Genomic DNA, 24,262 nt, shown 5'->3' on the forward strand with positions numbered 1-24,262 from the left:
TTAATTAGTCCTGGGTTTAACTTAACCTGCTTTATCCCCAGCTATGACCGTAGCAGTTGGGAAGGCTCTCCTCGATCGGTTCCTGCCCTGGGAACCATCAGGTGTGCGGTTTGTTCCTCCCCTCATGGTACGACTCAGGGCTCCTCAGCCTGGGGGAAAATCTGCCTTAAGTCTCAGTTTGAAAACTGTAAACAAAGTCTGAAACTGCTTTAAATCCAAAGCAGTTCTGCTGGCAATTTTCTCTTGGCCTGGCTTTAGGACTGGGCTGTAGGTGGGGAAATAGGAAGGTTTCCTGTGTATTTGCCTGTCAAAACCAGCTGATAAATCCAGGTACAGCCAGCGATCCAACTCCCTGCCCTCTGCTGCTCACGCCTCTGGTTCCTGCATTGATGAGGCTTTTGCTCTTTCTTCTCAGTTTTTCAGTTGGAACAAATTCCTGGAGCACGTCAGGATTTCACTATGGGTTTTTAAAGAACAAAACAAAATAAAATTGCACATGACTTGGCTTCCTGCATCCACGATTTAAAAAAAAAAAAAAAAAAAAAAAAAAAAAGGGCAAAACCTAAAAGCCATCAACCTGGCTTATTTTCTCAATCTCATTACGTCCATTAGAGTTGTTTTCTTCTTAAATTCTTTAAATCTTCTTTTTTGTCTTTTCTTTGTTTGCTTTATGAGTTTCATCCCAAGTTCAAATGTAGCAGTACAGAAACAGTGCACTGTATCATCTTTCCCCCCCAGTGCTATCTATCACGACCGGGGAAAGCTCCCACCAGGGAGAGGGAGGGAGACAGCACGTTATTTCCGATGCTTCACTTCTTTTTCTGACGCTTTGGAGTCTCCGGCCGTGTGCCCGTTCCCTGTGCTGTTCATGAACATTTTATCCAGCCCCTTGAGGGACTCCACCAGGTAGTTCTGGAAGGCTGTGAGCGCTGCACAGATGGCTGGGCCCCCAAAGCCGTGGGTTATCAAGCTGAAATGAGTCAAACAGCTCTGGACACCAGGCTCTAAGATGAGTGAGGGGCGGCTGTTCCCCAGCGGCGAGCGATCCTGGGCTATCAAGTCTGCAAACTCTTTACAAATTTGCCTGAAAGGGAGAGGTTTGTGTTACTATAAATGCTGTTGGAAAGCTGCAGGGATGTAGGTGTGTTTGGGGTCGTTTTTCCCGCTCCCCGCCCGAGCAGCGCTGTCCCCTCTGGGAGTTTTTGGCTCCAGCCTGGGGAAAAACCCTGGGTGCAGAGTCGGAGCTGGTGCGGCTGCTGCTGCTCTTCGAAGGGGCACGTGTGGCAGTGCCAAAATGCTCCCTGGGGTGAGGTTAACCTCTCCCGTGTAGGAGCAAGCCCTTCCATCCATGCCAATTATTCACCTTGCTGCACATCTTTCAGACCTGCGTGCAGCCTATGAGGCCATCTCTTCCCCACAGAAGAGTAAGCTTTTGGGGCTAACACTGCCCTTCCAGGCTGTGGGTACCTAACGCAGCGGTGGCTCGTTGCCATCTGTACTCACTTGGTAGCCAGCAGCATGTTTTTCCTGGTGTGGAGCTCCGTGGGGTCGGAGTGCTGTCGGCACAGGTACTCTGCCGCCGCCTTGGCTGGGAACTCTGTTTCACACACGTACCCAAAATCGCGAGCCAGGTGAACGGCTTCACCTACGAGCAGGAGAGATGAACAAGCTGTGTCAACGCCTGCGTGGAAGGGGAGCGCTTTCTGTAGCAACTTCAGCCGTCTCACTGATGTGGCTTGGGCCACTTAGGCACTTCCCTTGCTGCATCTTTCTCTCCCTCCTTCTTCCAAAATTTCCTGCTTGGCCTCCCCAAAATGAGCAGAGATTTAAACAGGGGCTGGAGGGTGAAAAAGTGACCTTAACCCTGTGACCGCTAGACAAAATAGGGATGTGAGAAACGGACAGAAGGAAGGGGTTTACATCCTCCCGCGGTGAGCAGGAGCCCTCGGGCTGGACGCGCAGGCAGCGTATCCATCACCCCGTGGAAATGCCCACCCATTGATGGAATTGATCCATCTCCAGGCGTCCCCGTGGAAATAATCAGAGCTGATGGCAATTGATCATGCCCAACACCCGAAATCCTGGTCGGGCAGGCAGAGCTAATTTGACTTGCCCCCCTGCTGCTCATACGTATTAGGCCATCCATCCTAATAGCATTAACCTAGATCCCATCACAGTCTTCCCAGCTCCCGGAGCTCAGTCTGTGAAGCCATGTTACGGTCAAAGTGTCTGTGCTTCCCATACAACGATAATACTTTCCACTTCATCTCCTCCTCCAAAGAAGGAGCAAATAAGGTAAACCTAGAGAATCAGAACTGCAGTTGGTTGTATGTTAAAAAGCAATCAGAAAGGAATAGCTGCAGAAAAAACAGTTGTTGTGAGAATAAAAAAGGGCTGTGTGACCTCATGGTGGGAGCCAAGGCTGGAGCCAGGATTTATTTCCTCCATGAATGTGTGTGAGTGGCTACACAGCTGAATGCTTTAAAGGCAGTTTGAATGCTGGCTTCGAGAGGTTTCAGCAGAGGGGAGAAGGCAGTCCAGCTTCTGAAAGTGGTGTTAAATCTACCCCAAGCCAGAGCCCAGGGTAGGAGAGAACTCGTGGGGCAGGAGGACACAGCAGGCAAAGGGGCCGCAGGAGCCTGTCTGAATGCACACCACTTTCTGAGAGCTTAAGGATGTTTCTGGAGTTGAACTATAGCCCTGCTGCTCCCTGGGGTCCGTGCTGGAGCTACTCTCACGGAGCAGGTGCCCAGGAGCGGGCAAGTGCTCGGTGTACGTGGCAAAGGCTCCCAAAGAAAGCTGTGTTTCTACCTGCAGCCCTCGTAGTGCTCCCTGGGTTCCCCGGTACCCATTCTCCCCATCTATACAAATGGCTGTGGGTCAGTGTAAGAAAAAGTATATCATTAGCACTCAGAAAAATATCCAGTGGTTTTTTTTTAAAGGAACAGATATTGGGAAGGCAGAGGGGAGAAAACAAATTAAACCAAGACAGCGAATGTCCAAGAAAGGGGATGCCTGGGGCATAGGGGCACAAGCCAGTTTCTGCGTGCTGAGTAATGACGATGCAATAGCACCTTCCTCTGGGTGAAACATCTCCCAATACCATAACACTTATGTGCAGGAGGAAATTATATCTATCAAGCACACATGGCACCGCTCTTTTATTTACTATGAGCTGGTAAGCAGTAACTGAAACATCAGCAGCCACCTGAAATCAAAATGTACATTTCTTCCTTCCTTTCTTTCTTTCATTCTTTTCTTTCTTTTCTTTTAATGGAAATCAGCCTTTCATTCAGCACGAACCAACTGCCCTCAGTAACAACCTCCGCCTAATGAAGCGGGTCATTTAATTTGCTGGCAACAATGGAGATGATTTTCTATTCAGAAACTGCAGGCAGCTGCCTCCAACACGCTGGGTGCAAACACAATGGATTCCAAAGCTCGAAGGGAGTCGGAGCTGTCATTGCATTTGTTTGCGTCCCGTGTCCTTTTCTCCCAAGATGCGGTGGCAACATCATCATTTCCATAGTGCAAAAAGTAGGAGGGAAGCAAATAAACAAGCGGCTTTTAAGCCGGGGCACCTCACACGTCAAGGCAGGTCGCACGCTGCCTGCCAAGGCTGTGCTGCCCGCAGCACATTTTCCATAGCTTAGCCCTTAATGCCACGCTCCGAGGACTGCTACTACGAACTTTACCTCCACCTGCAAGACCTCAGAGCTGTGCCGCATCTCCTTGATGTCTCGCTTGTCCCCTGCTGTCCCGGGGGAGAAGGGCAGGACTCAGATACGGGGCATTGCCTTCGCACGGGAGACAGGACACGGACCTGAGCGCGGTGATGGAGCCTCGACAGAACGGTCGGCAGCACCTGAGTTGTGTCCTAACCTTGCCTACAGTGCTACAGAACAGCTGCTGAATACTTGGCAGCTTTATTCGAGCTTTGTTGTATTTGGTTTCTGTGAACCTGACTAAGAGTTATTAGAACTAGTTCACAGAAATGAACGGTACGCTTAGCTGTAGCCAAAAGGAAAGCTCGCAGCCCCGTTCAGGCTGTGGATGCCTTTTCCCCATGGGCTATGACTGGTCTACAGAAATGTCTCGGTTTCCGAAGACAGACGTGCTTGAATCAGCATGGAGGCTTACACGGGGATAATTCCAGCCTCAGTCGGTGGTGACTGCTGCATACTTGGTTTTAAGTGTTCTCGTTTGTGGAAAGCTGCAAATGAAGGGTATTGAAGTTTCGGCCCTCCTATCCTCCGCAGGAGTGCAGAGCGACTCTTACCTTCCACGAGGGACGTCAGCAGGGTGACGTTGGCAGCTTTGCGCCTTCCCGCAGGTAGATTTAGTCCGATTTTCTCTAACCTTTCCCTTAAACACCGACCCCCGTTTTTTGATTTTGCTCTGAAAAGAGAAAACACGGAGAGGAAAAAAATTATAATTAATGTTAAAATAACTATAACTAATTCCAGTTTAAGCTTTTAGGTTTGAAAGGAAAGAAGAAAAAGCAACAAAAATGCTATTCCCCAATATACCACACACCAGAATTTCTCGTCTCCATTAATCTGAGAGGTAAGAGCTGGTGGTGAAGACAACGCTTGCTTCGGCATTACCCCCTGCATTTCAGCACACAGCACAGCCCTGCGTCCTTGGGCTGTCCCAGGGCTCTTAGGAGCAGCTTACCTGCGGAGGACTCCTCCGAGGAGAGAGGCGTTGAGACACTCAGGGGGCGAGAGTCGCCTCTGCACCTCCCCGACAGTCACCTTGTACTTGGAAGTGGAGCTGAGAAGAGAGAGGCGGCCAGGCACGGAGCAGAAGACCTCGTTGGGATTCGTCACCCCTCCAATCAGGCCATCTTTGTTCATTGACAGGGTGGAAATGGTGGTGCCGTTGGCCTTCGAGGGGATGGGCACTGGGAGAAAAGGAAGGGAGAGAGAAGAGGAGACCATGGCTGAGAGACTCCGGAGCCAGGGATGCTGCTCAGCGACTCTCCTGGAGCTTTCTAGCCCCCAGCACCCGTGCACTGCCGTCTGCAGACATCAGCATGGCTGGCTGGGATATCAGTTAGTTCCTTATTTTCCTCAATAAAAGAAGAGAGGTGGGGTGATGAAACTAAACTAAATAAAGAAAAAAAGAATGGAAGAGGCCTGGACTCTGCTCTCGCCTGCTTTCCCACGCCTCCCAGCTCTACTGTAATTAAACTCAAGGTTTTGGGCTGGTCTCCGGGAAGGCTAAGGACTGTCCGCAGCATCGCTGTCTGGACCTGTGACCAGCTTCCCCTCCCTGTCTGCTCTGGGCATTCTGTGGAGGTGGGGTGGCAGGGCGAAGCGCCGGCTCATCGCGCTGGTCCGGGTGCCATTCCTCTCCTGGCTTTGGGACGGGACCGCAGCTGCAGCCCAGCTCCGCGCAGGCGCACGGCTGCGTCCCGCTGGACAGGATCAGCAGGGCTGAGCCACCACCTTCATACCCTGCATAAAACCCAGGGGATGCTGGAGTGGCCGAGAGCTGCGTTTGCCAGTATGCGCCCACAGGAACCAGTGGAAAGAGTTTCTTTGACTTCAGCTTTGGGATTAGCCCCACAACAAGCCCCAGCCCTGAACTTTCATCATCCCTGGCTTAAAGGAAGCTTGAGGAGATCAAACCCAATTAATCCAGCACAGACTTCCTTTCACTTAATGGGCAAAAGTCAGTTAACACAAGAGGTTAGACAGGCAATGGTGACTGCAGCATCGCATCGGGCCCATGGCATCACAACCAGGGTGAAATGGGCACGGTTTTCCCATACGTCATTCCGGTAAGAAATGTTCTTAGACGCAATAAAGGTTTATAGGTTAAAACTGTGGCTGAAACTTGTGCCAAATCTCTTTGGCTTTTATGTTCTGAAATTAATAACCAATTTAACCCTGGAAAAAAGCAGGTTTTGAAAGAATCCAAAGAGGACTGCAAATGCCATCGCTCCAGATCATTTCAGCCCTGGCATTCTTTGTGGTTCCTCAGTAATGACCATTCCACAAGGCACGTTCAGATGGTTCCTGCAAGTAACGCAGCAACGAATACCAGGGCGAGATGCAGGTTTTATAAAGGAAATACACATGCCCAAAATGAAACAGAAAACCCGAAAATTAATTGGGGAGGGTACATAGACTGGACCTATTAGGGGGCGCTTACAATCAGCATATTGTAAATACAGCTCAACAACTTGTTAGAGTGGCAATAAAAAAGTAGCACATGTTACATAAAAATGGCTAATGTTTTAAGACTAAAAGATTAATGGAAAGGAGCTAAGGTACATTAAGTTTCCTCTCAGCATGAAACTTGTACAAAGTCAGGGGACTGAAGGGCAAGATGCACTGGTGCCAGGCTGGAGTCGGCAGCTGCGGTGTTGGTGTTTGCCACGACTGTAACTGGTTGAGGGATGTTCAGGAAAGAATAAATACGGGAACATCACCGTGAGACGTAGGAAACCAGAGCTATTTCCAGGAAGCAGCAACTTCAAAGCTTTCTTCCACAGTCCCAGAACAGGTTATATTTGTCTCTAGGGGACAGCCTTAAAATAAAAAGTCAGAGCATGTTTTACAAATATCCGTGCATTGCTGCCAAGGTGCGTGTCACTTCGGGGCCAGGTACCCAGCGGATGTGGGTTCTGCTGCACCAAGGGCCACCCCCAAACCAGACACCCCTGGAGAGCAGGTGTTGCTTGTAGTATCATAGCCTTTGTCTGTCCTTGAAGAGCTCTGCGTAATTTATATACTTGCTTATTTGTGCATGCCTGAAATCATGCGGTGGCGTGCATTCAAGCCGCATGCGTGGCTGGGGACACACGAGGGACGGAACAGCCATGCAGGAGAGAGGGGAATCGTGCCTCACCACACAGCTCCATGAAACACGGCGTCTGGGGACGAGGCAAACCCAGCTGGCACCAGCGTGAGTTAACACCGGAGCCTACGGGAAACTGGGCTGGAGATCGGTCCGATACAGCTCTGGCGTGTCTGCGAGTCGCCCCGCACACACCGGCAGCGGGCGGGGAGGGACAGGGCAGGGCGGAGGGAAGGCACGGATGGATGCCGATGCACAGCACGGAGACACCACAACACTTTCGAAACACGTACTAGCGTTTTTAGGAATGATGCTACTGTCAGAAATAAATCCCCTTGAAAGCTGTAAACCCGGAGCCTACTGCTGCGAAGGTTAATGCCCAGAGCAGTCAGGTCAGCCCTGCTGCGTGCCACAAGCAAACCATGCAGGCACCGGGCGCCCGTAACAAAACTTGAATATTGGCATCGCTCTTCCGCCTCGAGGCCTCAGCCGAGGCCAGAGCCCCGTCACATTCGGCACGTGCAGGCGTGGGACGGGGCCGCCCGCGTCGCGGGGAGCTTGTACCCTCAGCAGCGGGGCACCCAGAGTGCGAAGGGAGAAACAGAACGGGTGGCTGGCCCAGCATCACGCAGAGGTTAGCGGCAGCGCTGGAAGCTGAGCCGGTCTCTTGAGTCCTGTAACAGTGCTTCATCCATTAGACAACGTTGCCTCAATACAACAAGAATAAACATAGCCACAATCGCCATTAATCATTAATTATTGTTATTTGGCCTCACCTGCTGCTGTTTGCCTGGTCTGATCTGCAGCTTGTTTGCCCATAAACATGCTGCAGGAAGGAGACAAGCTACCATTAAAGCCTGACAGCTTTGTTTCCTTGGCTTTTGGGGAACCAAAATTGTCTCTTGTCATCTGAGTAAACCAAAAGTCCCCCTCGATCTTCAGTTGCTGCTTTCCTGTTCCCGCAAGCAGCAGGTGATCGGAGCACCTGAGCCAGCCTGCAGACAAGAAGGAAGCATGAGACCATTGCGGCTCGGCACGGCACGCAGCCGACAGCCCAACGCCCCGGCGCGCGAGCACGCCGACCCCCTGCGTCCGCTGCCGCCGCGGGCAGGAGCCGCGGGACCCTTCCAAACCAAGACGGGTGCATGCAGGCGCCCGGCCCCGCTGGGAAGCGCTACGTGCTGCTTCGCACAGCTTCGTGTCGAGGGTTCGTCCGAGCTACGGGGCAGAGACGGGGGTTTCACAACGAGGTTTCTGGGCACCGGGTGCTGAACAGCCGCAATGCGAGTGGGAGGCATTCGGTGCCACCGTGCCCGAGCGGAGGAGCGGCCGGGCAAGCACGGACCTGAGCCCCACACGGCGCTTTGTAGCTGGGAATAAAAATGTCACACCGGTGTCACTGCGCTGGTCACCCCTTCTGAGGTTTCCTGGGTTTGGCCATAGCGGATTCCTGTCCTTGGCACGGGGGCAAGACATTGCCTTTTGCTCACTGAGCCGGCTCTCGCCCTGCTCATCCCCGTGGCAGGGACTTGGGCAAGCTCAGCTCCCACTCATGACCGTGAAGGACGGAGTTTTCAGCAGAAACACACCCCAGAGATGCTCGTTCATACAGTGATGGACCGACGCATTACCAAGGTTGATGAGGAAAGGATTAGATGCTGGTACCCCAATGGCCGGGTGCCCAGGTGCTTGGCCCCCTCCCTCCAGGCCCTGCCTGATGAGTGGGACAGGGCTCAGCTGGGTCACCCCACCCCAGGGAGCTATAAAGGACAGGACACAAGCTGCGTTTTCCTCTGCGAGGCTGTGTTTGCGTTGATTCAGCCAAAGAAAGGGGAGGAAGGGGGCGTTAGGCTTTTAGCAACTGCTCAGAAAACTGGGGAGTGTGAGGTCTTTTTTTTCCTCTTATGCCCATCTTTGCTCTCTGCTCTTATTATTTCCTAACTGGCCCTGCGTGAGCTCTGCAAGCTGCGTGGTAGATGGGTGTAATGGGGGGTGAGCTGGGGAGCCTGCAGCAGTGCTGGGGAAAGGCTGTTCCCAAAAGCTGGGAGCTGCAGCCAGCCCCACGGGTGCTGGTGGCCGCTGATCAGGACCCTCCTGGCAAAGACACAGCTGAATCTGGGGGAGCAAGAGGCTGAATATCCGTGCTGTGCTTCTGGCAGACTTGTTCTCAAGCAAGAAATGCTGTGAGTGCGGGGGACTTTTGAGAAAACGAGCTGCCAAGTGGGTTAGTGTCGCCCAGGGAGCTGGGGCTGGTGGGAGAGGGACCAAAGCCCTGGGCACGGTCCCAGCAGGGTGAGTTACTGGAGAGAATGTAGGTGTGTCTATATGGGGGGGGGGGGGGGGGGGGGGGAAGTAATCTTAGTCTGCTCCCTGAAACCCCTCAGTCATTGAGGCTCAGTTGCTTCACTTTGTCCCCCTAAAGTTTTTTTGCCCTTTCCTTTAGCTGCTAGGTGCTCCTGAGAAGTTTTTTTCCCCTGCGGGAGGGTTGCTTAGTTCAGATTAATCCTGCTACTTCTAATTCAGCAAATCCAAAAGGTCTTGACTGGTTTGGCTGATACTCAGCTTCTCATGCAGAGGTAAGCTTGGCTGCGGATTTCACAAACTAAAGCCCCAGTGAAGCGTTTTGCCCTGGTGAGCCTCCAGTCCTGGGGATGCTGCCGCTGGGCTAGGGAGCAGCAGGGCTGGATGCAGGTAAGCACTGCGGGGCTGTGCAGCACGAGCGTCGGAGGGATCTGATTTGAAAGGGAAAACTGATTTTGAAATAAGGTTATGCTGACAGACCTCAGAGAGCTTCACACGCTGCTAATCCTCAGCCCAGTGCTGGTACACGACCGGCCCCTTAAGTCATTAACTCACTCCCAGTGCCTGTGTGAGCTGGATCATTATTGCAGCTGGGGAGAATCAAGGCACAGAACAAGTTAAATGATTTACCAAAGATCAGGCATCTGGGCATGATCTGAATGCAGGCACTTCTGGTCTGTGGGAATGCTTTTATAAGCAAGCTGGGCTTTACAGCACTTCCTAACACTTGGGCAACAGCTATAGAGAACTGATTAAGTATGGCCTCTGCTTTTATAACTCCAGACTTTTTTTAATGCGGTGAAACATTTGTCACTGCATCGTCTTGTCTCATGATGCTTCTGTATTTTGAAGTTAGCTGTTGAGAACAGCAGCATGTCAATAATAGCCATACGATGTCTTCCTGAAGGTGGGGAGGGAAGCTGTCCTCATTTCTTCTGTATAATGTCACAGGAAGCATTTCCATGAGGCTCAGCATCTCGCTGCCTCCTTTAATGTTGCAGAGCAGGTACCACTTGCAATACATTATACATTTTGCAAGTGCATTGAGCAGCAGTGCAGAGTGACACAAACTCCCATACAAGCCGCCTGTCCTGGTGCTATGCAGCAGGTACATGCGGCTTCGTCTTCCCTTTGAACCCGGGATGCTTGTGATCTCCCATCAGAGATGCTCCTTTTTTTGTGCCGAGTCAGATCTACTTTGTCTTTTAAACATACCTTGGATGTAACTGTCAGATGGCGAAACTCGCACAACTCCATTTGCTGTGGCGTGAAAACCCCTGATTCCGAGAGAGCGAGTGATTTCCAAGCGGGTCCTGGTTTCCAAGAACACCAAAGCCTTTCTCCCTTGACTTTCCTGAGCTGGAGAGCACCCTGCCTGTGTGCCGTTGTCTCCCCATGTCCTGCGCAGCCAGCAGCCCGGGGATAGCGGGGAGCCCGCAGGCTGGGATGGCTGCAGCCGGCTCCCTGGTCTGCTGGGGAATTGTTCTATGACAGTGGGCAGGTCACCTCCCCAGTTTGGGCTTGACTGTCCCTATCAATAAAATGGAGATAATATCTACCTGGGAGGGATGCTGCCGTACCCAATTAAAACTTGCCAAGTGATCCCTGGATGAAAGATTTCTCCAGGTGAGAAGTCCCCAGGAGTTGGTCCAGTGTCTAAGGACAGGACACGGTGATGCTCCTTGGAGAGGCAGACAGGCATGGAAAGGCAATGCCCATGAATGTGATGTCCTGATACCTCCAGTGACGCTGCAGGTGTGATGGGATGCCGTGGCCTTGTTTCTGTGAGGGCTTTTCAGGAGATACCAGGCATCGGAGTGAAAAAGGAGAAACGCCACTGAACTGATGATCGCTCAGTTGTGAATCCAGTGGATGGAGTAAGGAGCCTTGTGCCTTCAAGGTGTCCCAACATAAAGCATCGATTTTCTGACACTTTTGTTCTGGTTTGCAGAGGTGGGTCCCTTGGCTTTTAAGTTCCAGATACAAAGGAGAAGGAGCAAAAGAAACCCATTCTTCAAAGGCTTTTACCCAGGGAGCTAGAAAGCCTTGGAGAGTTTCCTGCTTTTCCCCAGTGAGTTTCAGCCTGGACGGCTCTGCAGCCCTACACCTCTGCTTCTTCTTCATCCCTCTCCTGTTGCGTGGTCCAGGGTGGCGATGCTGCATCCCCAAGCTCCTGCACTCCCTCTCTTTCCTCGCCTGTGTTCACAGACATTTGTGTCTGAAATCACCACTGTGATTCCTGGAAACAGCCACTTTTACGTGCAAATATTCAGTGCAAAAGGCACGTCTGCAGCCCGGGCTTAGGCTCTGTGTGTGGGTGCTGCTGGGAGCAGCTGCCCGTGCTCGGGGGCTGACTGCACACCATCAACTTTTGGTTTGAAGGGAAAAGAGACCTTACCTAGAAAAAGAGAAAAAGTACTGACTCATTTCCATACAAGAAATGCGCTACCTGCTTGCAAAATGATTTGTAAGCAGGAAAATTTGTGGTACTTGGAAACTGAATTGCTTATCGTGGTGTTATTTGTTCAGTTCCATTTCCAGCTGGAGCTCAGGGTACTGCGAGGGGAAAAACAAGTCCAGAGGGAACATGCAAATCGCTGCCCGTCTTACAAGTCTGTTTTCTTCTCTCCTTAGATACATTACAGGTAAACCCTCCTCCTCAGCAGCACCGAATCCCTGGATATTGGAGCTTTTGTTGCAACATCTCTTTCAAAAGTGGGAGTGTGCTACAGCTTAGATCGCATTTTAAAGGGGTATCAGTTAATCCTTGTAGGAGACTACCTGGGACAAAGCAATCTCTCATCTTCAGGCACAGGGCTGTCTCCAGCCACCCCAAAAGCATCTCAGCCCCTGGTCCCTCTCCAGGGCCATGCACCGGTCAGCTCGGCTGCGTCGGGCACCGCTGCAAATCCAGCGCAGCCCAAAAAAAGGCCGCGGGAGGCCCGAGTCAAGCTGCCCTGCAAGGGGACACCTGCACTGTGCAAACCTATTTCGGCCGCTCCTCGCTGCAGCTGCTGAAGTTTTGCTTCTGTGCTCTCGCAGGTCCGGCGACGAGAGCCCTGAGCCCCCTCCCCGGGTTTTGTTCCCTGCAGTAGATGGGGTTTTCCTGCGGCTCTGTCCCGGTCTGGGCAGGCAGCGGTGGGAAGCTCCGGCTGATGGATGTTTGTGCGTAGCCCCTGATGAAAGGTGCTTCGGCAAGGGAAGGGATTACTGCTGTCTTTCAGGAAGAGTGAACTAATCTAACCTTCGTTTGAATGTCTCTGATGTAAATTATAAGACAGAGATACATATATAAAGAAGTATCTGCATGTGGGTGTGAGCCAGAGGCAACTGCTCCTACCATCCCTTTAAAAGCTCTTTTTCACTGAGGAGGTGCTGCAGAGTTCAGCTGCTTCAATTTCCTGGTGTTTCAGCAGAGAGGTATTTATTGATGGGCCAGGGAAGGAGGTCAGTGCCATCAGCTATATTTCAAACCCGCAGTCTGTAATTATCCTTTCTTCCCAGAGGGGTTTATACAGGTATTTTCTTTATCTTGAATGCACAACCTGAACCAAGTCCCCATGTCAAAGAGCCTCTCTAGGAAACGCCGTAATCGGCTCAAAGGCCTTTTCAAATGGAAGGATGGAAAGAATCTCGGTTTTATCTCTGGGCTTTCCAGATTGCTGAGTCCCGATAGGGAATGAATCTCGGACCCTCGGAAGAAGAGAGGGAGCAGGGATACAACTCGGCAGCCTCAAACTATTCCCATGAGAAAGCTAATCAGGAGAGGTCCCATGCCTATGCAAAGCTCCCATACTTAACATTTGGTTTCCCATGCAAATCAATACATTAGGTTACAAGCTAAATGTTAAGGTGCCATGTGATATTAATTGCATTTTTCTTTCTGTGCCTCTCTTTTACCCAGCAAAGTACCTGCCATGTGTCACTGCAGGTGTCTCCTGGGGAGCTTTGGGATGGATCGATGGGGCAGGAAGGTTCAGCCTCCCCGAGACCAGCAGATACAACATCTCGGTTAAGGACAGTACCCTCTTAGTACATTGTGTCTTGATAGGAATGGCCAATCAATGTAATAACAAAATTTACTCAGATCACTGCAAAAGCACCCTGTGCTCCTTCAGGACTGGGAAGGGGATTAGTAAATGGTTTGCAATTAATAATTTCAGCTAATGTGTTTCTCTACCATTTAGGAATGAGTCGGCCTCAAATGAGCTGCTTGCTTAGAATATTTTGCGAATTTTTTTGGAAACTGCTCACAAACAATTTGTTGTGAGTTCCCACGCACTTCCCTGCTGTACTTCATTTAACGGATTGGGCCGTGCTGCCTGGGAAGCCTCTGATGTAGCAGCCTGAACAGTAACCTCAAGAACACCCTGCTGGAAAGCAGCAAATATTAATGATTAAAATGTCCCCCTAACGAGTGACATCCAAGTGCTCGAACCTTTGCAGGAAATGAATGAAAATGGATTTGGATTCTGCTTTTGAACGTCCAAGTGTATTTGCAGCTATTTACTGCGTGGGGTTTTGCTATTCATTGAATGAGCTGCTCAGATAGAGCAGTGCCCCCGTCCCCTCCCCTGACGCTGCCCTTCTCACCCGTACCTCTGCAACTTCATTTCAAAAGTCAATTTAGTGTGGTAATCCAGATTATTTCACTCCCCTTGATTCAAAATTATTTTTTTCTGAATCTGCAGCTAAGCCCCTTCATATTTACATTAGAAAAATAATAACTAATTACATTTCAGTTCAATTACTAATTGCTCTGGATGGACCTATGCAGCTCTGCCTCTGCTTGTACAGAATATGTGTGTTTCGCAGCACAAAACACGCAGGTGTCGGCAAGGCAAGAAACTGAAACGGGAGGCTGGAGAGCCCAAGGATTTAAGCCAAAGGAACTGGAAATCTGCGTTGCTCCGTGCTGACGCCAAGGAAAGTTTCTCATCCAATGTCACCCCCAGCCTGGTTGAGCCGTGCCGCGCGGCAGCGAGCGCTCCCGGACCTGCACACGCTCCACGGCTCTGCCCTGTAGTGTTAACCATCACAGGTTGATTCATTTAGCAGCACAAACTCCCATTACATTTTGGCAACCAGTCTACGGGATCTTTATGTGTTTAAACAGTATAATCCATTTTACAGTAACATGCTTGAGAGGTTTTCCCTGTATTCCCTATAGAAGCGCCTGAATTTGTGTGGCTTGGATCTACATAATCTAAAAAGGGAGAACAAAGATGCAGTGTCTTTTGCGAACGGCGGCGGATCCCGTGTAAGCCATGGTAATGTTGCTATCAATTTGTTAAAATGTATTTAGATTATTGAAGGGCAAAAGACCCTTCAGCGAAGATTAGACATGAATAATAATAGAAAAATACTTCTCTTCATATGGAATTTGCTGCCAATCTGCAGAGCGTGCGGGAGGGTTTCGATCTGAGCCTCAGACCGCAGCAATGTAAATCTGTCGGTTCACCTGCCGTTCTGGAGTCGCCGGCTCGCCCGGGGATCGCTCCGGGGATCGGCACCGCTTGCTCACTATCACAGCGAAACCACTTTTACTTTTCCTTGCTCAGAAGACGCCCTGGGTTTCTAACACCCAAGTATCGGCGGGACATCCAGCAAAGCAGACGTGTCACAGCCCGGCCAGCGCCGTACCCCTGCCAGGGCACACACCGGGCAACGCCTCTGCAGCGGCACGGGACCTGCCCCGGTGCCAGGGAGAAGCCGCGGGGAAGGAGCAAGGTCCACATCTTCCCGCGGGGAAAACATCTCCGACAGCCACAGAAACAGCGTCGGGAGAACCCCGCCAGCTGTGCGGGATGGGGCACATCTGCACACGGGTGACTGCGGCGCAGCTCTTGCAGCGTCTACAAACCCTCTGAAGATGTTTCTTCAGTGACTGCCCCCATCTCTGGCTAACCTGGATCTTGCGCTTGGAGCAACCCTGAATACCCTTGGTCAGATCCTCCGCTCCCACCTCCCCAGCCCCAGGACTGCGGCCCCGCTTTCCCCGGCGCATGGGGCCATCTCGGGGCTCCTAGGGAGCCCTGGGGACGCGCCGTCCCCACGCAGCCACCTTGCTGGGGACACCGCTTGCTCCCTGGGACCTGTCCAACCAGTCCGGAGGGAATAGGGCCTGACCCGATCCCTCGCTCCCTGGCGCCTCGGCAGTTGGGTGACTGATGCCAGATAAATGCCTGAGATAGAGGGTGGGGAGACTCAGCCTGGCTGGAATCCCAAGCACGCACCGCAGAAGCTGTGATGGCTTTTTAGGCTGCAAAGGTGAACCTGCTTGCAGCCCCCCTCGTCCCGCTCCAGAGCCCCTCGCTCCTGAGCTGCAGGCATGCTGTGTTCCGGGATATCCAGCTGCAATGGGTAGCGTGGGTTCAATTCTAGCAATTCCTTCTCACTCCCTTGTGCTTCTCTGCTCTTTTCCACCAAGCCACAACACTTAAAGTCTCTCCAAACCAAAGATGACACCTAGACATGGTAGAGCTGGGTCTGGGACAGGGCATGGAGATGAGAGCTGAGCATGCAGCAGCTCCAAGCATTATATCCACATTTGCTAATTAGTTCTTCCATTAAGAATTAAAATAAACAAACAAATGGAAGGACAGCAAGAATGAGTAATTCCCTAGGATCACACAGGAAAGGGTGGGATAGCTTAGTGGTTAGGGTGCTAGTCTAGGACTTCAGAGAACCTCATTTAGGCTCTTCAAATAATTAAGACAGATTGCAAACATATTTTTTTCTGAAATCACGTATCTTGGAATATTACTAAACAGGGAGGAATGGTCGACGTTTACCTCTGCTCTACGGCAGATTTGGTGTGACGCTGGGCACGTCCCTAGGCTGGAGACGCATGAACAGGTCCCCGTGGGTCTTACCGGCGTCTGCGCTGCTGTGGGTGGGTGCCCCGTGGGACCCCAGGGAGGTACGTGCCTATTGCGTGGCACTGCCTACAAAATTAAGGTCTCGGTGCCGCTTCCTTCATGGGGCTGAACACCGTGGGGTGTATGTCACCTGGCCGAGGCTGCTCCTGCTGGCCCCCCTGCCAACCCACTGGTGGACGAAGCAGCCCCTGTGGGAGCTGGGGCTGTGGCGTGGCAGCGACCTGCTACCCGGGAGGGTGGGAGCACGTGCTGTGCTCTTCCCCGCAAGTTTTCATGCCTTTACACAGTTCTTCAAATTACGGAGGGAGCACACGGGGTGGCTGGGGACAGCCAGCCCCTGGTGACGCTTTCGCCCACGAGCACGGACGGCTGCAGCCCTGCCTGCCCAACGAGCCGGGTCTGCGGCCGCTGAGCACCGGCCGAGCCACCAAGCTGCGAAAGCATCTCACGGCCCCAGAAATGGAGGAAAAGGTGCTCCGGAGCCAGGCCAGCACGTCCATGGTGCCTCGCTCGGTGCTGTCCCATGGAGAAGCCTCACCTGGGGTCCATCTCCTGGAGGAGAAGGGCTGTTGGTTTGACTCACAAGCCACATGCCAAAAAGCAACCCAAGCTGGCTTTTCTGAACCTACCCTTTAAGAAGTGCTTTTTACTTCTAACAAAGAAAAAAATTCATTTAAAAACATCTAATTAAACAGTAAGTCATGACAAGGTACATGAAACTTGGAGATAACACATGCCTGGGAGGCACCAGGGAGGTTGAGACAAAGCCCAGCGCCTTCACCGGTACCCGCGTGTGTTATCTCGCATGAACACACACCTGGTTTTATCCTGGTGCAATTATAGGACATTAAAAATATAATTTTAATGGAGGAATGGTGATCTGGATGCAGTTCAGAGTAAAAACTTTCTTTTAAGTTTCACTGTTTGATTAGTAGGTGTTCCTGCCGCGCACGCGTGTGTGCGTGAGGGAGAAGCGCCCGGATCGGGAGGTGTGACTGTGTTTTGATGAACGCTGTATCTCGTGGTGTGTGCGAGGGCTTGTCTAAACTTTAAAGCCTTTGTGAGCAGCGCTAAGGCAGCAAAGCCTCCAGTCAAGACCCGGCTTGTCCCAGGTGAGCCCCTTTTCCCACTCAGGCAAACTACCGCAGCAGATAAAGCTGCCGAAAGCCAGGAGGGCTCTGCCAGCCGAGCTCAGCACCCTGCAGCTGACTGGAGTCCAAGCACCTCCACCCACGTCCGTGGACAGTCTCATAAAAGACGTGTCTTCGCAGCCCCGGGTGTTTTACAGGATGACCTCATTTATTACCTTGCCCGTCACAGGAAATGATGTTTATCTAATCTACCGTTCTTTCAGGATTTTTTTTCCGGCCACATCTGGCTTCATGCGGCATTTCTTACAGCTCGATCCCTCTCTGCGCTGAAACAAAGGAGAAATGGCACCGCTGCCGCCACGCCAGCACCCCGGTCCCACCGGCAGTCCCACACACGAAGCCCACGGGGAAGATTTTGCTTCAAAACCTGGAGCTCGCGTGCGGTGGCGAGTGGATCTAAGGATCTCGGTCTTAATCTCCCTCCTCTGCTGCATTCTTTAGTAGTGACAGCTACTACTTGCAATATTTCTAAAAGTGGGCTCGGAGCACTCTGAGGCACAGCTTTCCATCCGTCTGTCCAGCATCCAGCCAAACAGGTCCACATTCCTGAGCAGAAACGCTAGCACTGCCACTCGGGAGCAGCTGAAAAGCCTCGGATGGAAATTTAAGCAAGTCACAAACACGCAGGAGAGCACAGCGGCCAAATCCTGCTGCCTCAATGCGAAGCCAGGGGACTTCAGTCCCCACCAGCCATCCAGCACCCATGTGCCACGCACGCCTGGGTGCCAGCGTGAGCCCACGCTGGCTACACCCTGCTCCGTCTGTACTCCGGCTCGTAAAACGCTGCAGCCAAAACGCTTGCCCGCGAGCGGGGTGTGCAGGCCCCTGCGGTTCTCGCCGCTCCCGCGGCTCGCAGGGCCCCGACTCACCCCGGCCCACCGCCGGCAGGACCCCGGGCCGCTCCTGCACCCCAGCCTGCACCCCCAGGTTCCGGGTGCCAGGGAAAGAGATTTGTATTTTTCCTTTGTAATAAAAAGGCTCTATCAGAAGCTTTCCACTGATCCTGAAAGGATGTCAAAGCAGTAAAACCCCTCCTTATTTTACGACCAAGCCGCAGGATTTTTTGCTACCGAGTGCAACGGCGTAATGCTTGATTTCATAAACAGAAAATCACGCTCTCCTTGCCCAGCCGAGGGAAGAACCCGCAGCAGGAGCAACGGCTGCTCGCTGGGTCTCCAGCCGTTTGTCTGGGGGGTTCCACGTCCGGACGTGAGTAGCTGTCCCGGGCATCCAAACACCAGGGCAGCAGGTGAACAGGGCAGAAAATGCCTGTAGCTGCTGTAGCCTAAAGCAGCCAAAGCCCTTGACTAAACTTTTTCGGAATTAATTTTACTGTTCTCAAGCCAAATATCTTCCTGGTCTTATATAAATGCTTGGGAGGAAAAAGGGAAAAAAACCACCCAAACAACCCGAACAAATAAAACAACAACAACTAAAAAAAAAAAAAAAAAAAAGGCAGAGAAACCCATTTCTGAAGTACTTTTGAAAAAGAGGAAGAAGGAACAAACATGAATATAAAAGATATTCCTAAAATCTCTGCTGCCCAATCCAAGATTTTATCCATTAAATTCCCAAACTAAATATCTCCCCTATCTATCACACCAGTACGGGGGGAAGCTCATCCTTCGTTTCTCAGTGCTATTCACGAGGGAAATCCCAGCTCTACCTCCAGCACACACACCATCCCTGCAGCCGAACCGGACCCCCCCCCTCCGCTTCTGTTCCCCCCCCCCCCCCCCCGGGACCCCCGCATCGCCCGGCGGCTGCTCCTCCAGCCTGAGGGGCCGCCCCCGGGAATAACGAACCGGAGCCGATCCCGAGAGCCACGGTGGAAATTGAGCTCTGATCGCCTCTTTTCAGCCCAAATTTGCCTCCCGGTGCTGTCCCCGCCGGTGGGACCCGGCTCCCCCCCCCCGCCTCCCCCGCCTTGCGGGAACCGCTCAGCCCCCACCGGGGCTGCGGGACGGGAACCCCGGGGCCGCCCCCGCCCCGTAATGCTAAAACCGTTAAAGTTTATTTAAGGAAAAAAAGGGGGAAAAAGCAAACTCGCAGCCGGGGTTACTCGGGCACGGGGCTGCGGGGGCCCGTTTTTGCGGGTGGGGGGGACACACACGACATCTGCAATTACAGCCCCTGCGATGGGGACGGGCCCCGGGGCCCCCCCGGGGATGCGGGAGGTGAGAGGCTGCGGGGGCACCGCCGGGGGCTGCGGGCGCTTCCCCCCCCCCTCCTTCCCCGTTTCGTGCTATTTTTGACTGGGGGTCCCTGCGCTTGGCTGGAATTAAAAGCTCCTTCAAGTACAGGAGTTAAAAGGTGGCTTTAGGGATTTGGGGCAGGTGATTAATATTTTGTTGAAGCAGGACAACAGTATCTCGGCAACTAATTAAGGAGAGATTTATCTGTTTTCACATGCACAGATTTATATCAGGTTTCTGTCCGAGGGCCATACCGTGAGGAATTCAAGGATTAATCACCCCCGGTGCGGTATTTGAGATCTCGGCGCGATTTATGCCAAAACTGCGCTTTTTAACGTTTACCCTCACTCCCCACGGAGAGAGGCACCCCGAGAAACCCCCGCTGTCCAGCTGCACACCCCCTCCCCTTCACCGCCTGCCTGGAAAGCGCTCGGGATTTGTCTCTGATATTTTAAATTTTTTTTTTTTTTTTCCTAGGGTGTAATTCGTTCCGCCCGCGGGGTCCGGGGCTTCGCCTCGGGCTCACCTCTTCCCCCCCCCCGCGTCGTGCTCCAAGCAGACAGAACCAGCGAAGTCAGAACGACGCCGTATTACAGATATTTGCAAAAAAAATAAAATTAAATAAAGCAGACTGCCCAGTAACTAATTCGCCCGCTTCGAGCGGAGGACAGCCCCAGCGCCCAGCTTTTCCCCCGACGCGGGGACAAAGCGCCCGGTTACTCGGGGACCCGCACGGCATCGACCACCGCTCCCGGCTGCCGCCCGGGACCTGGTCCGGGGATCCGGGACCCCCCCACCCCGGCTACAGCTTCCATAATTCCCCAGTTTGCTTTTGAGCCGAACTCGCCCCTTTCGGGACATCTCTTCCAGGGCCGCCCCGCAGAGAAGGGCGAGCGCGGCCATCGAAATACGGGCGAACGGGGGACCGGGAGCCCGCTCCGAGCCCCCGACACCGGGTGCAGGATGCGGCCCCGCGGTGCAGCCGTCGCCTCTGCCCCGGGAGGGAACCGCGGTCCCGGTGGAAGACACCCCCCCCCCCTCCCGGCGCCTCTGTCCCGGCCGGTGCCGGGGTCACTGCTGGCCGCTTTGGGGGGGGCCGCCCGCGTCCGTGTGTCCCGTCCCCCCCCCCCCCAACACGCACTTTGCTTTGGATTTTATCGATTTCTCAGCTGCTCCAGCAAATTGGGGGCTTCGAGCTGCCGAGAGGAGACGGGGCCACCCGAGCAGCGCATCGCCCTCACGGCTGCGGGCAAATGGGCGATTCCCCAAAACGTACTTTTGCGTCTTTATTCCAAAGACAGGAGGGAAAAAAATAAGAGAACCGGAGTGGGGAGAGCAAGGGGCCGGAGGCGCAGGCGACCTGCGCCCACAGGCCCCGTTTTTCAGCCAGGGTTCTTTTCTTTTTTTTTTGCTTTTCTTTCTTTTATTTTTTTCCCCCAAGGAGAGACTAGAGGATCTCCGGGCACAAATCTGGCACTAAACAACAACAAATCCTCCCGACGGGAGACGAAAATTTCTAAGTCATGGCGCGTTTTGGAAAAAAAAAAAAAAAAAAAAAAGAGGAAAAAAAATTTAAAAAAAACCCCAAACAAACAAAAAAAAAAAAACCCAACCAAACCACCGTAACTTCAACCGAAGTTCCAGACAAATATTCTGGCTGCAGAGGGGTTTGTGAAGGTACCTCGAGTGCTGCTGGCACCCAGAGAAGAGCGAAGGCGCTGCCGGAGCTGCTGCCCAGCCGGAGCGCACACGCACCCCGCAGCTTGTTGCAACCATTTCTCATGCAAGGCTATTTAATGAAACGCCTCTCGTGTTCTAATTAAAGCTAAAATAATTACGGTCATTAATGCTCCACTGAAATGCCGCGTGTAATAAAGCTGTGTTCTTAGAATGACAATTTTCATGGAAAAGGGGGCTGTAACGCACCGTGAACGCTGCTCCCCCCCCGTGTAACGACCGCCACCGCCCATGGCGGCGGGGAAAGAGCCGCACCATCGGGATATTTTTCCCGAATTGCCGGAGCTGGACAGTTACCGGGGCTTCGGCTGCTGCCGGGCCCCCGGGACACGTCCCCCGAGCCGGGACCGGGGCCGGCACCGAAGCTCGCTGCAGCCCCGAAAGCAGCCGACGACCTAAAAATCTCCCGGTTTTAGCGGCGTTTTGCCCGGGCCCGGGCCGGCCGGAGCCAGCCCCCCCCCCCCCTCTCTGCCCCCGGGGTTCTCGGCGTTTCACCCCACAACCCCGCACCCCGCTGGGCTGCGGGCACCGGCCCGGCCCGGCTTCCCCCCCCCGGCGAGCCCGCACGGACGGCAGCGGTCTCGTTTGCCCGACCGTACCGGGGAGCAGCAGTTAAACACCTCCTTTCCATCGGCATATTTTTGTTTTTAAAAAAAAATAATCGCGGGGAGAAACCAAGAGCAGCGCTTGAATACGGCACCGGAGTTATCGCCCCGAGCGGCCGCACGATCGGCTCCCGTCCCGTCCCGTCCCCCCCCCCCCCCGCTCCCGGCAATGCGCCGGTAAAGTTTTTTAATTCGAAAAATATTTTACGGAGTTGAGCTGTTCTAACCACGGGGCTTTGTTTGGAGGCGGAGGGGCTGTTTAGCAAGTGGGGGAGAATCGGCGGTTAAATTAGGAGAGGCGGCGGGGGACCCCGGGGGCCGTGCGGGGTCCCTGCCCGCAGCCCCGCTTCCCCGCTCCGGCCCCGGGAGGGAACGGCTGTGGCCTCCCCGCCGCTCCCCGGGGCAAAGCCCCGTTTCTGGAGCCGCAGACGGGGAGTCCCCGCGGGCCCCGGCTTGCTGCCGAGGCGGGGGGGGACACCGGCGGCTGCGGTTGCCCGGGGGTCTGCGGGATGTCCCCGGGATGCCCCGGTTCTTACGGCCGCGCCATCTCCTCGCCCCCGTTAAAAGCGTTCTCCCCCATCCCCGCCACTCCCCGGTACGAGCCCCGCCGAACGGGCCCGCTCCGCCGTGGCCCAGCGCTTTCCCCGCCCGAGGCGGTGCGCGGCCCGGGCTGCCTCCCCCGCCGCCGGGCTCAGGGCTCCGGCCCGGGGCGGCTGGACCGGGAGCGGTGGAAGTTGCCGCCGAGCCCCTCCGGGGCAGCCCCGGGGCTTCCCACGCAAACCCTCCGAGGCCCCCGGGGCTCCCCGATAGCCGTGTCCGCCTGTGTCCCGGGCCCCTCGGTTCCCGGTACCGGGAAGAAGCGGCGGCGCCGGTACCGCCCGAGGGAACCCAGCGGGTCGGCGGGCGGACGGACGGACGGACGCGGTGGCCAGCCGGGACCCGCCGCTTTCGTTTTCAGCCTCGGCGGGGACGGCAGCGAGCCCTTCCCGACGGGAGCGGCCCCGCGGGGCGGCTGTCCCGGGTGGCGGGGGGGGACGGGGACCCGACGCGGCGGAGCCCCGAGGGCAGGAGCGGGGTGCGGAGCCCGGCCCGGTGCCGCGTCCCGCGGTGCCGCCGCGTTCTTACCTTTCTTGATCACGGACTGATCGAGCAGGTTCATCCCGCCGTCGTCCACGGCCTGAAAGCACCGAAGCAAGAGCCGTCAGCTCCCGCTGGGGACGGGCACCGGCCCCCCGGGGCGTGGGGGGACAAGACAGCGCGGCCGGGGACCGGTCGACCCGTTGCCGCCGGCCGGGAGGGATCGCTCGGGCACGGACGAGCCCGGGTAACGGGCTTCCCGCTCCGGCGGCCCTCCTCGCCCGGGGGGTACGGAGACCGCGGGGCCCGACCCGGCCCGGCCGGGCCGCCCTCCCCCCCCCCGGCCCGGGGCGCAGAGGCGGCGGGACGGGTCCCCGCCGTGCCGCTCCCTTGTCGTGCGTGTGTTCCCCCCCGTCCCCCCCCGTCCCCGGGCACCCTCCCCGGCCTCCCCTCCGTCCCCCCGGTACCTGGATGTCCTCGATGCCGTGGTGGCCGAGGCCGTGGAGGCCCAGCGGGCCGTCGGCGAGGCCGTGTCCGCCGTCGGGCAGCCCGTGGAGCAGACGGGGCACGGCGGGGTATTCGCGTCGGGGGTCGAGCCCCAGGGCGCGGTGGGTCTGCGAGAGCAGCCCCGCGTCGTCCTGCCGGCCTCGCTGCGGGGGCCAGGCGGGCTGCTGGTGCTGGTGCAGGGGGCTGAGAGCCGCGTAGGGGTCCCCCAGGTGCGGGTAAGCGGGCTCCTGGCCCTGCGGGTAGGGCAGCGGCGGCTGCGGGTACGGCGGGGGGAAGTAGGGCGGCTGGAAGTCGGCGGCGGGCGTGTGGCAGAGCGGCGGGGCCGAGCCGTAGGGCGCCTGGTTGAGAGCGGGCAGCTGCGGCAGGCGGGCCCCGGCCGGCGCCCCGGGCAGCCCCTCGGCGCGGTCCTGCGGCGGCGGGAGACGGGCGAGCCGGTGAGGCGGGGAGCGGACCCCCGGCCCCCTCTACCCACCACCACCACCACCACCAACCAACCACCCCCCCCAACCGGGGCCCCCCCCGCCCCCCCCAACCGCCCCGGCCCGGCCCCGCCCGCGCCCCGGCCCGCACTCACCATGCCCGGGTAGCTGTGCACTAGCATCTGTGCGGGCCCGCGGCGAGCCCCGGGCGGGCCGGGCCCCGGGGGTGCCCCCGTCTCCGCCCCTCTATCCCGCCGGAGCGGCGTCTCCCATCGCCCGCCCGCTCCTCTGCGCCGGCCCCGACTCCATGCACGCCAGTTATAGCGGCGGGGGCGCGCCCGCCGCGCCGGGAGCGCGCGTCAGAGCGCGGGGGACGGGGACGCGCCGCCCGCTCCCGCGGGGCCCCCGACGGCTCCCGACGGCGGCGGCGGCGGCGGCGGCGGGGGGCGGCGGGGGGCGGCCGGGGCTGGGGGGTCAGGGGCGATCGTCGCCCCCCGGGAGCGCGGCCCCGCGCCGTCGGGCGGCCCCGCTCCCGTCGTGTCGCACGGTGCCGCACGCCTCCCCCTCACCCTCCGCCTC

The 24,262-nt window shown here is 55.4% G+C and overlaps 1 protein-coding gene across 3 annotated transcripts; it reads right to left on the bottom strand.

The window, feature by feature from the left end:
• Positions 1–561: 561 nt before the first annotated feature.
• Positions 562–23,965, bottom strand: TFAP2E (transcription factor AP-2 epsilon). 3 transcript variants are annotated; one of them, XM_049821067.1, is made up of 8 exons: positions 23,839–23,965; positions 23,225–23,602; positions 22,806–22,857; positions 7,587–7,805; positions 4,678–4,906; positions 4,280–4,398; positions 1,504–1,645; positions 562–1,084 (listed from the first exon to the last, which is right to left on the bottom strand). In XM_049821067.1, the coding sequence occupies exons 1-8, from the start codon at positions 23,863–23,865 to the stop codon at positions 796–798; spliced, it is 1,455 nt and encodes a 484-aa protein (XP_049677024.1). In that variant the 5' UTR covers positions 23,866–23,965; the 3' UTR covers positions 562–795. The 3 variants fall into 3 exon arrangements, with proteins under 3 accessions (XP_049677024.1, XP_049677023.1, XP_049677025.1); XM_049821066.1 differs by having other exon boundaries at positions 23,225–23,671; XM_049821068.1 differs by lacking the exon at positions 7,587–7,805 and having other exon boundaries at positions 23,225–23,671.
• Positions 23,966–24,262: the final 297 nt, after the last annotated feature.

The sequence above is a fragment of the Accipiter gentilis genome, chromosome 17 (assembly GCF_929443795.1).
Source record: "Accipiter gentilis chromosome 17, bAccGen1.1, whole genome shotgun sequence".
Taxonomy (NCBI): Eukaryota; Metazoa; Chordata; class Aves; order Accipitriformes; family Accipitridae; genus Astur; species Astur gentilis.

Excerpts from the sequence above, each read along its gene's own strand:
- TFAP2E (XM_049821066.1), bottom strand. The coding sequence starts at position 23,865 with ATGCTAGTGCACAGCTACCCGGGCATG. Across the intron at positions 7,806-22,805 it reads TCAGTCCGTGATCAAGAAAG|GCTGGCTCAGGTGCTCCGAT; the intron begins GTAAGAACGCGG and ends TCTTGTCTGCAG. Across the intron at positions 4,907-7,586 it reads GACCAGGCAAACAGCAGCAG|TGCCCATCCCCTCGAAGGCC; the intron begins GTGAGGCCAAAT and ends CTTTTCTCCCAG.